Source organism: Sinohyriopsis cumingii, chromosome 15 (assembly GCF_028554795.1).
Source record: "Sinohyriopsis cumingii isolate HCF-2022 chromosome 15, ASM2855479v2, whole genome shotgun sequence".
Taxonomy (NCBI): domain Eukaryota; kingdom Metazoa; phylum Mollusca; class Bivalvia; order Unionida; family Unionidae; genus Sinohyriopsis; species Sinohyriopsis cumingii.
The window spans coordinates 64,112,282-64,127,520 of record NC_142975.1 but is presented as its reverse complement, the minus strand read 5'-3'; the positions used below and the strand labels follow the sequence as shown (position 1 = coordinate 64,127,520).

General features: G+C 34.5%; 1 protein-coding gene across 1 annotated transcript in view; it reads left to right on the top strand.

Moving 5' to 3' along the window:
- LOC149781952 (cell surface hyaluronidase-like) overlaps positions 1–14,566 on the top strand; it is a 36,114-nt gene extending 21,548 nt beyond the window's left edge. Inside the window, exons 9-21 of the mRNA XM_089935044.1 lie at positions 32–162; positions 568–637; positions 1,574–1,700; positions 2,697–2,760; positions 5,772–5,955; positions 6,529–6,744; positions 7,370–7,569; positions 8,712–8,885; positions 10,707–10,869; positions 12,869–12,925; positions 13,228–13,330; positions 13,844–13,951; positions 14,400–14,566. Of these exons, the coding sequence (XP_089791170.1) occupies positions 32–162; positions 568–637; positions 1,574–1,700; positions 2,697–2,760; positions 5,772–5,955; positions 6,529–6,744; positions 7,370–7,569; positions 8,712–8,885; positions 10,707–10,869; positions 12,869–12,925; positions 13,228–13,330; positions 13,844–13,951; positions 14,400–14,431 (1,629 nt within the window). The 3' untranslated portion in view covers positions 14,432–14,566. The remainder of the gene's footprint in view (positions 1–31; positions 163–567; positions 638–1,573; positions 1,701–2,696; positions 2,761–5,771; positions 5,956–6,528; positions 6,745–7,369; positions 7,570–8,711; positions 8,886–10,706; positions 10,870–12,868; positions 12,926–13,227; positions 13,331–13,843; positions 13,952–14,399) is intronic.
- The last annotated feature ends 673 nt before the right edge of the window (positions 14,567–15,239 follow it).

Below are 15,239 nucleotides of genomic sequence, written 5' to 3'. Positions count from 1 at the left end.
ATATTAATGAGTTATATTAATTATATTATAGGTCAAGGACAATGTTTGCTATCGTTCTCTTGGGCACTCTTACTTTCTGGAGGACGGTGGGGAAAAGTATAATACATTGGATGGGAATTTGGCTCTTGGAACCTTGAAGGCAAAGCTCATCCCATCTGATAGGTAAGTTTATTAGGCTATATTATAATAAACTTGTTATGTCGTAATGAATAACACAAAGTGCATCCTCAGAGTTAAACGTGTAGCTTTAGTTTGGAATCTTCTACTGTGTTACTGAAAAAGGTAGCTTTTGTTTTTAATTTTAAATACATACGCATTGTGAACAAATGTACCAAAATGTTTCAAACATTAATAAAAAAAATTGTGCTAAGTTATCTTATATTCATAAAACTATTGCAACAATTCAGTGAGTTTGTGGTTATCTTTTGCAAATTTTGCATTTGAATTATACAATGATTTGTTAGGATTCTTTTTTCTTTAATTATTTTTCTTTCAGACAAGACATTGAAAATAAAGATACATTTTCTTACATAAATGAACAAATTTCAATTTCTGATCTTTTTGTAGTGACCCTACATCCTACTGGATGACCAATCCTCTGAATTACCTAAAAAACAATGCTGGTGCTGGTGGCGAGGTATGTTGTTTTGTCCACGTGTTTAGCACGAATTTCATTCTTTTGAATACAGTTTGTAAAATCAGGAGCAACTCATTTTATGAAAAGAAAGTTCATCCTACAACGCACACAACTGATTAGTTAACTTACAAAATGGTTAAAATCATACAAACGTAGCTTTACAAAAATGTTCAAGTTGCTTCCTGCAAGAAGGCCGGTTTTTATTCCTAACCTAAACCAAGATGATTCGATTCTTTTGGGTGTTTTAAGTCTTATTGGTCTAATGAATTTTGTGAATACACGTTTTATTTCACCACAATTTTGATAAGCATGATTTTCGTCAATTCAGGGGAAAGGAATTTGGTACATTTATCCAGAGTCACCTCTAGGTCCATCGGCTACGGAAAACTTTATGGCACCAGGGGAAGCTCGCCGCACAGCTATTTCCTTATTCGAAAACAACGTAGTACACGGATATGAATCTGTAAGTACTTTACAAAAACAAAACCTGGATTGTATTATGTTATTTAATAACGAATTCATTTAGTTTAATACCTGAAAAAGACATAAGCATTGAAACATTCAGAATTGCATGCACTTACTCTTTGACAAATACAATGATGGGAGCACCATATTTGTATGTTTTAATTAAAGTAATTAGTTTTTTGGAAAATATGGACGGGAATTGATATAATCGGTAAAGAAGGAAACTGATAAGAATGCATTTTCGGTAACATATGCTTTCTTTATCAGAATCCATTACTCATGAGTCGAGTATGTGACATTTGTTGACAACCCTGGAGAATGTTACATTACTTTGGTAAAGGATTTATCACATGCAGAAGGTAGCACTGTTTAGTGAATTTACTGCTGCTCCGTGTGTTTTGACACATTATAATTTAGTTTTGAACTGTATTCTAACAGTACAAGCATGCTAAATGTTTTATATCTATTTAGGGTTTATTCATCGACAACAAATTAACACCTGATGGACAAATAGACTGCTGCAATGACTATCATCCACTGGAAGATCCAACCAACAGCAGATCACCAGCTAAGAAAGTGAAATTGATTGGTTTAACAGGTAAAGGGGTCAATGACATACAAACGTAAATTCTAAATAGGGAAAGTAGAATAGAGGAAGTGAAACATATATAAATGAGCTGAAATGTTTGTAGTATTACATATATATATATATATATATATATATATATATATATATATATATATATATATATATATATATATATAAGAAACTGACCACGAACAGTAGAAAACTAGTATCTAGCTGGCCTATGCGCTTTCGACTCTTAATGAGTCTTTTTCAAAGCAATTACAAAACATGGACAAAATAATCAAATAAAACAGACAAACCGTTGTCTTTGTAAACTTTACATGACTATGACTTGTTGCGGATGCTGAAATATATTTTATATTGACCTAGAAACCGATGAGCCATAGCGTCATCTGTTATGTAAATTATACCCCGGATATTTCATTGATATCGTTTTAACTATAGATTATTGGGTGACTAATAAGGAAATTTAGAGAATTATGGAAAAGCGAACATGCCGGCTGGATAAAGGTAACTTTAGTTGTGAATGGCTGTCTTTTTCTAGTCTTCTTGGTTTAACTTGGTTTAAATGTTCTAAGGCGGGGTATCCAGTTAGATTCCTTTTCTTTCCTCGTTTCGGAACTCCATTTGGGGTTGTGAGCCATGAAAAAGGAAAGAAAAGGATCCTGTATGTGTTCAAAGTCTTTCAGAATACTAATTATGTGGATGGTATTTTCTTTTCAAAACAATGTTTACACTTACCTATGTCAATGCAGCCTTCATTTCATTTGCTTTTGGATGAAATATACTTGCTGAGATTGCTCCACCTATTACGCTAACGATATCAGAGATAATTGTATTAAAACATATTTTGAGTATTTTCGGAACCTGTGATACGATAGAAATATGAAACCCTTACAAAGAAAGATAATTTGTGTGACTAAACAAATTCAGAAGAATTATTTTACTTGTATCATGCATGACTGGGCAATGACGTGAAAGATGTTTACGGTTGTCTTTTTCTAGCTTACAACAACTGGAACCAGAATGCATGGATTCGTGGTGGCTGGTTTGAAATGTCTAATTCATCGTAAGTGTTCGTCTTCCATTTTGTGTTGCGAAATCATGTGTATATATTATCGTTCCTATATTTTCGCATGTAACAAATATGCCCTTATAATAACTTTTCCCATCTTGATTGTGGGTGCCTTCGAAAGTTGCTCCTGCAAAAACTAAATAAAAGAGTAACCTGCATGCCAGGAGAAATAGATAGATATTGCCTTACATCTCAGGCATGGAAATTAATCTTTGATAAAGAAATCTGACCAGGCGCTCACCGTTATCGATCACAGCCATCTCACATATGTCTGCTTGGATTCGTATCTCGGGTTCGGCCAATGTGTGTATGTGAGAAAGCTTGCCAGTAGCTTCTCGATGGTTCTTTCAGGGGGTTTCCCGGGTTCTTCCTCCCTTATTAATATTGGGCGCCATGTATAGCCTATCTTGCGCTGAAAAATGGCGTTAAACCTTACAACAGCAAAAACCAACAAAAACAAGAATAACAACGAGAACTCCACTCATTTGCACTGAACCACACGTGCAATGTTTTCAGATAGATTTAAATTGCTTATAAAATGGACAAAATGTAATTTACTGTGGCAGATTATGTCAACCCAATCCTACCGCTTTCTCAAGTCACTTATACTTATATTTTCAGACTATGAATGTAAGGTGAAGCTACGAACAAAAGCGTTGGGTGTGAGTGCGTTCGACCGAAGATTTAGTTTAATCTTCTAAACTTCGATTCTGGAGGAAGTTGGCATATAACAAGAAGAATATATTATGTTCCTACGTTAATACCGGAAATAGTTCATCCTTTATACCAAACAAATAGCCTCACGATAACATATCATTATTTTGGTACCACACGATGGAATAAATCCGGCATTAACGTAGGAAAATAAATCTCTATCTCTCTCTCTCTCGTTCATCGTGTTCGTGTAAATCGTTTTACCTTTAATGTATATTTATTTCTTCCTGTTTGTGGTATATCAAGACGAAAAAGAGATTTTATCATTTCACAAATATATCTCTCTGAACATTTTATTTCCAGGCTTCTGGGCGGTCTTAGAGGTTTGACATATGCCAGGTGAGACACATACTTTTCTAAAGCTCTTCATTTCTAATTACATTTTTTTGAGAAGCATACAATTATTCGATAATTCACAGGTGATTTATGTGCATGGTTAATAATGACAAAAAGTGTGAGTTCTAAACTGTGAAATGAAAAGCAAATAATTTCCATGACGTATAGCTACATTACAGCATGTGTGACATAAAGACAAAACATTAAGATATTCTTAGGGTTAAAGTCCAGCTGTTTTGAATCACAATGAATAGGGCAACGACCCAGAAAAAAAAGAAGAAATACGGTATGCTGCAATGCTTGTTATTTACTGGAGACTTTGCAAACACCAAATTAATTTTCGTCATATCCTAGACATATCATAAACAACAGGTTATCGATTATATCATGTCAGGAACCATTCACTACGGAAATATTAAAACATCACAATCGCTTCTTGTTTTGGTTTAGATCAAGTCCGAAAGAACAGTTCATAAAAGACAGTGTTTTCATCGGCGAATCCGGCAATATTGGTGAACCAGCTATATTTACTTTCAATGGAAAGACAGTCAAATACCACCGATCAGTACCAACGGATAGGGCTTTGTAAGTGCTTTTAGTTTGTTTGCATCATATTTTTGCTCTGAATAATTGTCAGGAGAAATAATATTTAAGTTCTAAATTGTTAATCACGTATAACTCTCAAAAATCGACATTGATGCAAACGTCGCGCTGTGCGGCACGTTTCGTTGTGAAATCCTTGTACTGTATTGCTGCGTCGATCATTGTGCTATTCAATTATTCAAACTGGTTATACAATGCTCCCCTCTCGTGTTTAGACATACATTATCAGTTATGGCATTGTATTCTGACGATTGTTTCATGGTGCGGCTGAGTATTATTATATAAGAATAGAAAAGTAAGCTTATTAACAGTGTGAAATTGCATTTTCAAAAGTTGTCAATAGAAATGCTGTTAAATTAAGAGAAATTATTCATCTTGAAATAATATACAAAATTCAAGCAACTTGCTGAGATTTATGGCTTCGATACGCTATAACAGGGACAGTACTATAGTATTGTCTTTACAATGAGGGTCCATTGGTTTTTGTGATTATATATGGAAAGATGGAACATGCCAACTACTATGTATCTTAACATAATCAGGTAAATACAATTTGTTATAAATCTATTTACTTTCATGAACCTCGATATTTTGGCAAGAAACATTGCATGGATATTCAAATTTAAATTCACATAAGGTAACCCAATAGGTGACAAGATATGTCAATGAGCAGAAAAGTAAAGGAGATCATTCTACTCCAGATTGTACCACAGCAATCACGAATATTCTTTATATTCCGTATACTCTTTAATTTATATTGCTACGATTGAATTGTCCTTCATTTCCTAGCATATATTATCGATGATAATATTGCTTAATGTGCGATTTCTAATCTAAACCTAAACCAAAGCTATCATGCAGTGTTTTCATAAGTTCATATATAATGCTACACAAAAAACAGCGACACAGCTCCGGTGGCATAGTGGTTAGAGCATCTGCCTTGGATGCGTAAGGTCGTGGGTTCAAACCCCGGCCGAGTCATACCAAAGACTTATAAAATTATACTCACAGCTGCTTCGTTAGGAGTTCAGCATTAAGAGGTCAGTGTTAGGACATTTCGGCTGGTGTCATGATAATGTGACTGGGTGTGGTATCATGCTACATGTTTGCGGCATAACGCCCCAGTTCTAGACATCACTATAAACTGCAACACTGCAGACATCGTATCGATATGACTGAATTTTTTGAAAGCTACCTTAAACATCCCAAACACACACACACACACACACATACACCCGCGCACACACACTACAAAATCAGCGGCACATAAAAGAAAGTAGGAAAATCAGGTGTAGACTACAGTGATTGAGTATTAATTAGTTTTGTTATTTTGAAACTTACTTCTCTTGCAGGACCAGTCCAAGGCAAGGATTTATCTACTCTGACGGACCAGTATTTGCGGAAAACATCTGGTTTAAGGGATACAAGAAAACACCTTACTACAACATGGGAGCTATAGGATTTCTGAGGCTAAATAGGTTTAGCAGTTCTACTGTTAATTCCATGAAGGCTGCCAAATTTGCATTTGTTGATGGGGTAAGTATTGTACATGACCGCCTCATTTAGTGCGAGTGACCGTTTCCTGTGTAATTGATATAACAGTTAATAATAACTACTAGTCGTCCGCTATCAATACATCGGTTTGATGAGAAGGTTTTGAGGGGACCATTAACGTATAGAAAGTCACAGTTATTCGGTTTCAGAAGTTTTGGACTGGATTAAACAGTGGATTAAAAACTAAGTCAGTCAAATTAATTATTAATCGAATCGGGACGAGATGAAATATCGGGACTAAGCTCTGCAGATCTAATTGCTAATATAAGGAGCCCTGTGTGACTTTAAAATATTTTAAGTTTTGTATATGGTTCATTTATTTTAGGATTTAGATATGCTTGGTCCCCTATGACTCCTTAAGACATTTTGCAAGAGCACGTGTGGGAGAAAAAGGATAAGTTGAAACCCAAGCAACATCTCTTTTTCTCTATTTCAGTCTTGAAATCGGAAATAGATCCAGCACATGAGAAACGTGCACCCACCTAATATCTGTTTGATAAGGTTTACGCAACAATAAGTAGAACTGTATTTGCTTTTGTATTTCTTCCAACTCAGGATTCTACAGGAAACTGGATCATAAATGGAGACCAGGAGGATGTTGGATTCGGAAATGAAGACGGCGACAAGGCTGCAACATTCCAAGATACGGACGGCTCTGTTTCTGGCGCTGCTAATAATCAGATTGTAAAACCATTTGATTACTATGTTACAAACCAATGCAGGAAGAGAGTAAACTGGGAAATGGCGATATGTCCACATGATTATGGAAAGGTAACGAATAAAACCATCGCAAAGTAAATTTTTGAACAAATGCATATTATGGTATAATACAATAATATTAATTAAATCAGATATCGTTTTATTTATTCAATACTGTCCTGCGAGGTATATTATATCCAGTTGATATTTCTGCCAAGAGAGAATCATTCGTAGCATATTTGAATTTTGCGACTCTATGTCCAATAATGTTTTATTTATTTGTATGTTATCAATTGGTAATGTATATAATAAACAATACATCATCACAAGTATAGTCTGTCATGGGTCTTGATGCTAACAAATGATAATGGAGCGAAATGCATGACATGGCGATTATTTTGTCAAATAGAAAGCAAGATAATGGATTTGTTTTCAGAATACAAATGTATTTCTTATAACTTTTTTAAATCGTAACCTCCTAACAATTATAACCTCGAGTGAAAAGGTTTGACGCTACTCATAGACCTTCAAAAGTGCACCATTTTCATTCCTTAAAACAAAACTAAATATGAAACTTTCATATGACGTCAATGTTTGGTAGAAATGTTGTGGCTTGTATATTATACATGCATCTATTTAGAACGTCTGTATCATCTCAAGCGGTTCCCCAGTCAAAGAGGTCACATTCTGATTTTAGATCCGTCCGAGGGTACCAGACAGAATTGAGGCTATAACAGATCCCATCATGACGCGGGTAGATACGTGGGCTGAGGAGCAGTTAACAGGAGTTGATTCAGCTGATTTTATGGTAATCTTGGGTGGATCCAAGAGATATATTCTTCACTGGAGCAGCCGAATTCCGAACCCTCTCAAAATATACAGTGATGGAATTGAAAAGTAAGATGCACATATACAATCAAACATGCGCACCCATATATGGCTGGTAGTAGGGGCTCCACTGATGACTTTGCGACACTCTCTCTATTTTACCCTGTTCTCCACTCCTTGTTGGGTCTTCGCAAAATCCATGCCTATCCACTCTTTGATGTTAAGACATCGATATTATCATCAGCGTTGCGCAGGATGGTGAGTGTTCTAATTCTAACGCTGATGCTGCCCTCGTTGTCTTCCTAGACATCGGACATTATCCTTTCCAGATACACTTTATGTTGAAGAGAGTGGGTAAGAGGATGCACGCCTATTTCACTTTTACTTTGGTTGCTAGTTTCGAGAACTGCGCTAGTCGCCTTAAAATACATGTTTTCTATGGTGTTGATTCCTTTTGCGTCTATGTTGTATATCCTCCTGCTGGCCCACAAGGCCGCATGACATACCTTGTCGAAAGCTTCTTGACGTTAATGAGGACATGATAGAGGTTCTGGTGATGTTTCAGATATTTTTCGCAGAGGATTCTGAGGATAAAGGTCTGTTTTATAGTGCTACGTCCTGCTTTGAAACCAGCCTGTTTTCCAGCAATTATATGTTCTGCTTTTGGCTTGGTCTATTGAGGAATGTCTTAAGCATAACCATCTTTTGGTGGCTAATTAGGCTGATTGTTAGGTAGTTCTGGAAAAGATACAGAGGTAAACCATAGATGAATACATGACATTATTCTGGTCAATACTAAAATGATACATTATTCTGCTAATACAATATTATATAACACTAAAGGGAAAACAAATACAGGCTTTTACAAAATGAGTTGCACATTAGAATTACAGTTTTAATAATTTAGAAAGAGAACATGTAAACTAAACATTAGACAATAAATTAGCACGGTAAATGTAAACAAATAAATGAAATAAAAGAAATGAAAAGCACTCGATGCACGATATTTCATTTAAATACCCCAAAATAACGATATATAAATAAATTGTTACAAATATGAACTGAAACTCTTATTCAGTTCTGAATGAGTGGAGTATGACCTCGTTCCTGCCTGGTTGAGCACAAATATGACATATATATTATTATTTCAGACGCTTTAGTAGAAAGAGGATTTAATATCACGTTAAAATCATAATATAATTTTATTTCAGAGATAAGTGGGTAACATTTGGAGTTTGTCTTCCTCGAGGAGTATCATTTGACCTTTACTCCTACTTTCCACACTGGGCCCCGACTTTGAGTAGTTGGATAGCAGCAAGCAGTATTGCCGATTTGGAAAGCACAATTAATGATGGCAAGAAATATTACTACGATAGGACAAATGGGTATGTAGCCTATATTTGTTGTACTGTCTATAACAATAACGCAGTTTACAAAATAAAGGAAAGCTCTGCTCACATTAGTTTTGCTCAATATATGTAACATGTTGGACACGATAAAGCTAAAGCTATTTGGTTCATGCTGACAACAGCTATAATTGATAATTGTAAAGATGATTAAAACTATTAATCGTCCTACGTCGTGGAAGCTAACCCCCTCTGTTGCAAACAATTATATTTTCCCTCCGTTCATCCCTCGGTTCATTTATCCGTCTACTCACACTTCTTGTAATCAGCGTAGCCTTGCAACCATTATACATAGCACGTTGCAATTTGTTGGTAAAATTGATTATTACAAGTAGACCCGCCTTCTAAAGCTATTATAGATTTTGTCAAGGCTCGAAATAGTTATAACCCTTTTGCGACCAATATTAAAAATGCACCACAGAAAAGCTTTATGACCTGTATAACTCGGGAACCATTTAATGTTCTTGTTATTCTGTCTTTTTTTTATATTAACGTTCATACAAACCTCGATGTGCCATTAGCAGGGCTTGTCTCGTCAACTTCATTGTAAACTGAGTTATCGTTCTTGAAAATTACATTTATATCATAACACATGAATTCTTTAAAACCTGCATAGCTTTGCAACCTTTCAAATATGTTTGTGTCATTTATCAGGTGAATCGACTATTACATCTAAATGTGCATTTTGTCTTCTGAGATCCAGTTGATAAAGTTATTTTATCAATATAAAATACCTACTATACCAGCTCCGTCTAATAATCATAGCGTAGGACCCCTTCTTCAAAATTCGGATACAATTTATTGAATATGCTGTACCAAGGCCTAGACATTGCATTTGTGAAAGAGGAATGTCTCTTGAAATTAACTTTTTATCTTCACGTGGGATATTGCTTGTAGCTACTTTAGCTCAAGAACCATTCAACATGTTCTTACGTAATTGTGCATGAGAATCTCTCCGTCTACCTTTTTTATGTGCTGCAAACGTTTAGTATCCTTGAAAACAGTCCGATGTGCTGACCTTGGGTTTTGAAAAATATATAAACTAATATCACCACAATTGCTGGACTTATAGCATCAGAGTGATGAGACACAAGGGTAGTCTACCTCTTTTTGGAGTTCTACTTGAATTACAAAGCACATCTTTACGCATTAAATTTAACAAGCAGTGCTATACTGATGAGATTCTTAAATAAGCTTATTTCAAAGGTTCCATAATAACAGACGAGATTTGACCTCTGAATGCATGTCCTCCTAACTTTGATTTACGCAGTATAACTTAGCTAAGAAATTATGGCTTTTGGGCAAAAACTATTCTGTACCGTTATTTTGATAAAACTTTGAAAGTGTTGAATTTCTAACATTTCGCATTATTATTCACCTCTCGTCTTCTAAGTCAGGTCCCTTCGTACTACAACAATTGCTGCTAGATCCGGTTGCATACGACTTGGCATAAATATCAACGCTAAACTCCGAGAAATACTTTCTTTTTCTTGTCATGAAAATTTCTTCATCCAGTTTTAGACATCCATTGGGACGGCAAAATGGAACATTTGTGGTTATTTCGGCTTGATATTTTAAGGGATGGTCTTTCACTTGTTTGATATCATACGTTTTTCGATATATTCTCCCACTGTCTCATGGGAAAGCATACCATGTGATCTCATGCAAAATATGAAAACGTATGACTGGTCTTTTGTCTAAGGTATACTAAGGGTAAACATTAAAAGGATGCAACATTATTAACTTTGTTTCCTACCCTATTATATGCGCACTTGAATATATGTCTTACTCAATTAACAGTGTTCTCTACTTCAAATTCATCAACCAATATGATCGCCAACCGGGAGAAACCACTGCCTGCCCACAGGACCGTTGTCCCATGGTAAAGATAACTATGAGTGGAACCAACATCAATCACACTGATGCCGATTGTAGGGCCCGCCTGAACATTCAGAAACGCACGGTAATGTATCCACTACAACAAAGATCTGAAGGAAAACCATTTTATGTCAAATGCCCATAAAAGTGAATTTTATTTTTATTTTGTGGCACAATCAGTCAGTGTTTGCTATTCTAAGCTGTTTCAACCGGTAGTGGGCTTTTAAGTTGTGCCTGTTGAAAGGTAAACTCCTCATGTACAAGAATAGATTTGACAGGTGATATTTCAATACCTTTCAACTTGCAAAAGTACATCCCAAAATATTTGTGAGCTTAATATTTTGCCTAAATCTGAACGGATTTTGCTTAAAGTTTTAACAAGCTAGACAGAAGAAATATTGTATATAAATAAATATTTCTTCTCTCTTGCTAGTGAAGTTTTAAGCAAACTTCGTTTAGGTTAAGGTAAATGTTAAAGAACATGTATAAATAAATCGTTCTTCTTTCTTGCTAGTGCAGTTTTAAGCAGAATTCGTTTAGATTAAGGAACATGTATAAATAAATCGTATCACAACATTGTTAACTATTGTATTGAAATCATCGTCTCAATCGCCCATCTGGCCAATTTTTTGTTTGTTTGTTGGGAAACATTACAGATCATTAATATATTGCAAGGTATTTCTCTGTGAACAATTTGAATAAAATAAAGAGGTTCAAAATGTGGCTTGATACATTATTTATCACATTATAAGTATATTTTTACTACATTTAACAACATAGTAATTGTATTCGATAATTCGATATTCTGTTATCGTGACTGAGGAAATAGCGTCAGTATACCAACCAAACTTTTTCGTTATGTATTTTATATTAGTAATATTTGTTTCGTTTTAGTTGACTTCGGGTCACTGAGGAGAATTGCGTTTATAATGTTCTGATTTATTCCCATCAAACAAAGTTGTTTTAAGATCAATTTATTTCCTTTAGTTACCATTTTGCATTATCATTTGTTTACTTTTGCTAATAGTAACTTTTGAGTTGCTGACGTCTATAAGAAGCCATTAAGCACTCAGACATAAAATGTGAACATGACAGCATATTGATGATAAAGTTTAAACACTGTTATTAGAGATAAATACAACTTTAAGTTTCTCTTAAATTTTCATATTATAACTTACAAATTAAACTATTTGTTAAGTTGTACTAGACATTCTGCTTTTGCTTCTTTATGTTACGTAGTTTTAGACCATTGAGAGGGAACCCGTGGTTGAGCACTCTAAAGAGCTCTCCTTTACCAGTGGTGGGTTTGAGTCTCAGGCTCGGCTAACGTGTGAATGTGAGAAAGCTGGCCAGTAGCATTCAGTAGGTCGGTGGATTTTACAGAGACTTTCTTGGGTTCGTCCTTTACTGGCCGCTATGCGTATAGCCTATCAGGTGCTGAAAAATGGCTTCAAACTCAAAACAAAACCAACGACAAGACTAATATTAAATGCCGCTCAATAGGAATAGAATATGAATAATTGTTCACTTCTCCACTTGTTAGTAACTGCGCGATTCTATTAAGACTTAAATATCGCAATTCATTCCGACGTCACATATGCCGCAATACTGTCGTATACCAATGGTAATCTACCTCAAAAAAGTTAACATGTTCATTATCAAGGCAGAGCACAGAATCAGTATCCAAGTAAACGACCTATTTATAGCCCATTCTCTACGATCAGAGTCTACAATCATTAACGTGAATTTCGAAATTTGATATGTTCTTTATCAGTGATCATTAAAATCGATACTCATGGATTAAAGTTAAGCAAATAGTACAGACGTACATAACAATTCACATCAATTTCGTACATTTTACTTTATTCATCCATTTTTCATCCCTAGGAAGGAATTAGGTTTTAATGCTCCACTTTCACAAACTGAGTATCCAAATGACAAGAGCAAACCCAGTTTCATTGCAGTTCAAGTTTAAGCAGAAAGGAAGAAAGTGTGGTTTGCTTACTTCACCATTTTTAAAATCTTCACGAATTGTTGACAAATAAAAATAAAAATATTCAACGTGTATGACTTTCTTTGTCTAGGTTACCTTGGCTACTGACAGGCAATCTCTTTCTACAGTTACTAAGATCGCTCCACAGGTAAGCCTTTTTCCTACATGAAGTTTCTATTTATCTATAGTCAGAAGAGCGAGACAGCAGAGACGAATTAATATTTGCGTAGAAGTTAAATATAGAATTATTTCCACTTTTACACAAAGACAATTTCAAAGAATCTGTGATGATATTGAAAATGTGCAATAGCGTTTGAGTGCGTTAGAATATGTTATCTTTTACACTGCGTTGTAATGTGACGCTGATTAATAATAATACAATACATCATATTAACAAGCATAAACTAGTAATTTAAGCTGAATTACTGATTATGAATTCATATTGTTTAGGGTGTTGGTGCCAAGTCAACACGTCCATTTGCAGACAGAGGAACAATAGATGGAGCCTGGGGTGATTTTGGACCCTGGAGTAGCTGCTCGGTTACATGTGGAGGTTGGTATTGATAGCATAAAAAACGAGAGAGAAAGCCATAAAATCTTGGCACTACATCATCTAGTACAACAATCTGCAATGTAGAGAAATCCCGTTATGTTTTCCTATAGGCTTAGAAAAGATAATGAACTGTAATATTGCATCAGATTACTTCATTATAACTAACATTTCCAAAAAATGAAAAATGAAGTCTGAACTCTTCTAAGAGGACACACCCAAGACGTGAACACTTTTATCGGAAATGTTTACATAATTTTAATTTTAAATAAATTTCTACTTTAAACTACTGAAGTGCAACGTTTCCAAAATTAACATAAATAAAGTGTTGATTATCCTAATCAATATTTGTCTCTATAACTGTCAGCCTCCCACTATTTTCCATTAAACGATTTTGTTTTACTTTATGAACTAATTTTTTTTAAAATTTACATTTCCTACAGTGTATGCTTCAAATAAATATATATTGCTGCTATGAATTAGCTCTTTTAGAGAAAAAACGCATTCATTCTGCAGGTGGTATACAAACGAGGTACCGATACTGTAACAACCCGATACCCCACGGCGGGGCTTACTGTTTGGGTTCTGCCGAAGAACAGCAGAGTTGTAACACACATTCCTGTGGTAAGTGGTAAAATAAAAGGTAGCTTCATTTGCCTTGTACATACTACTAATAAATTGTAATCCCAATTATTAAAGGCCTGTTATTATTATTATTATTATTATTATCATTATTATTATTATTAATTATTATTATTATTATTATTATTATTATTATTTTTATTAAACATTTACTATTTAGTAAAGATGCATGCAAACTGTGAGCACATTTTGTTTTCTTTCACTAACTAGAAAACAAAACGTTCGCACAGAATTATATTAGAGAACAGAATATATCAGCCATCCTTAATTATCCAAAAAGGAATATTAAACAATTCGAAGAAAACAAACAATTCGTCTTTCAGAATGAGAATCATAAATATAACTAAACATTTGAACTGCTGGAATATGCATGTTTAATGTTTGATCCGTTTTCTTGCAAAGCGGATTAAAAATGTTTGTTACATTTCAGCTGTTGATGGCGTATTTAGTGCTTGGTCTTAATTCTCGTCCTGTGTCTCAGTTAATGCATGCAAAGGCAAGAAAACAAGAACTAGAACCTGCAGCTACCCAGCTAATGGTGGGGGAGACTATTGTCAGTTTGCTATAGAAGAGGTTGCACCGTGTGATGCATGTGCTAGTGGCTAAAAGTTTTGGTTGATATATATATATATATATATATATATATATATATATATATATATATATATATATATATATATATATATCACACATGATATCTCATTTGAAAACAAAGCTTGTGCTGAAATATTATATTTACCCTTTATACTGTATTTACATTATATATTGTATTCAAGATATTTTATTCCATCTGTCATGTACATTCCATTCAATCACAAGTTCTGTAAACCATTCACAGCAAATATATCCTGTGCAGGATTTCCGTTTATCTATATATATAATCTTTAATAAACTATTATGTTAAATACTGAGTGTGTATGTTCTAAATATGGCAGATTGTTTCGATCATCTCATGATCTAGAATTAAAAGCTGCCAAGTAACTCACAATTCCTTCTGACATCTTTGCTTAAGCAAATGCTCTTAATACAACAACATCGTACAGTGTAAGGTTTAAGGTTACAAATGATCTTTCAATAATTAAAGGACATTTCATAATACTAAATTATTCCGAAAGCATCACACGCTTACGTTTAGACAAACTATAGTGCATTCCTACTAAGCAGGTTAAATAATTCTCGAACCAATGTGATGATAGTATTTCTCCATATGCAGATTCACTCCATGCTATCTAGGGTTTTCTTGTAGAATCGAGGAATAGCGCATATGTGT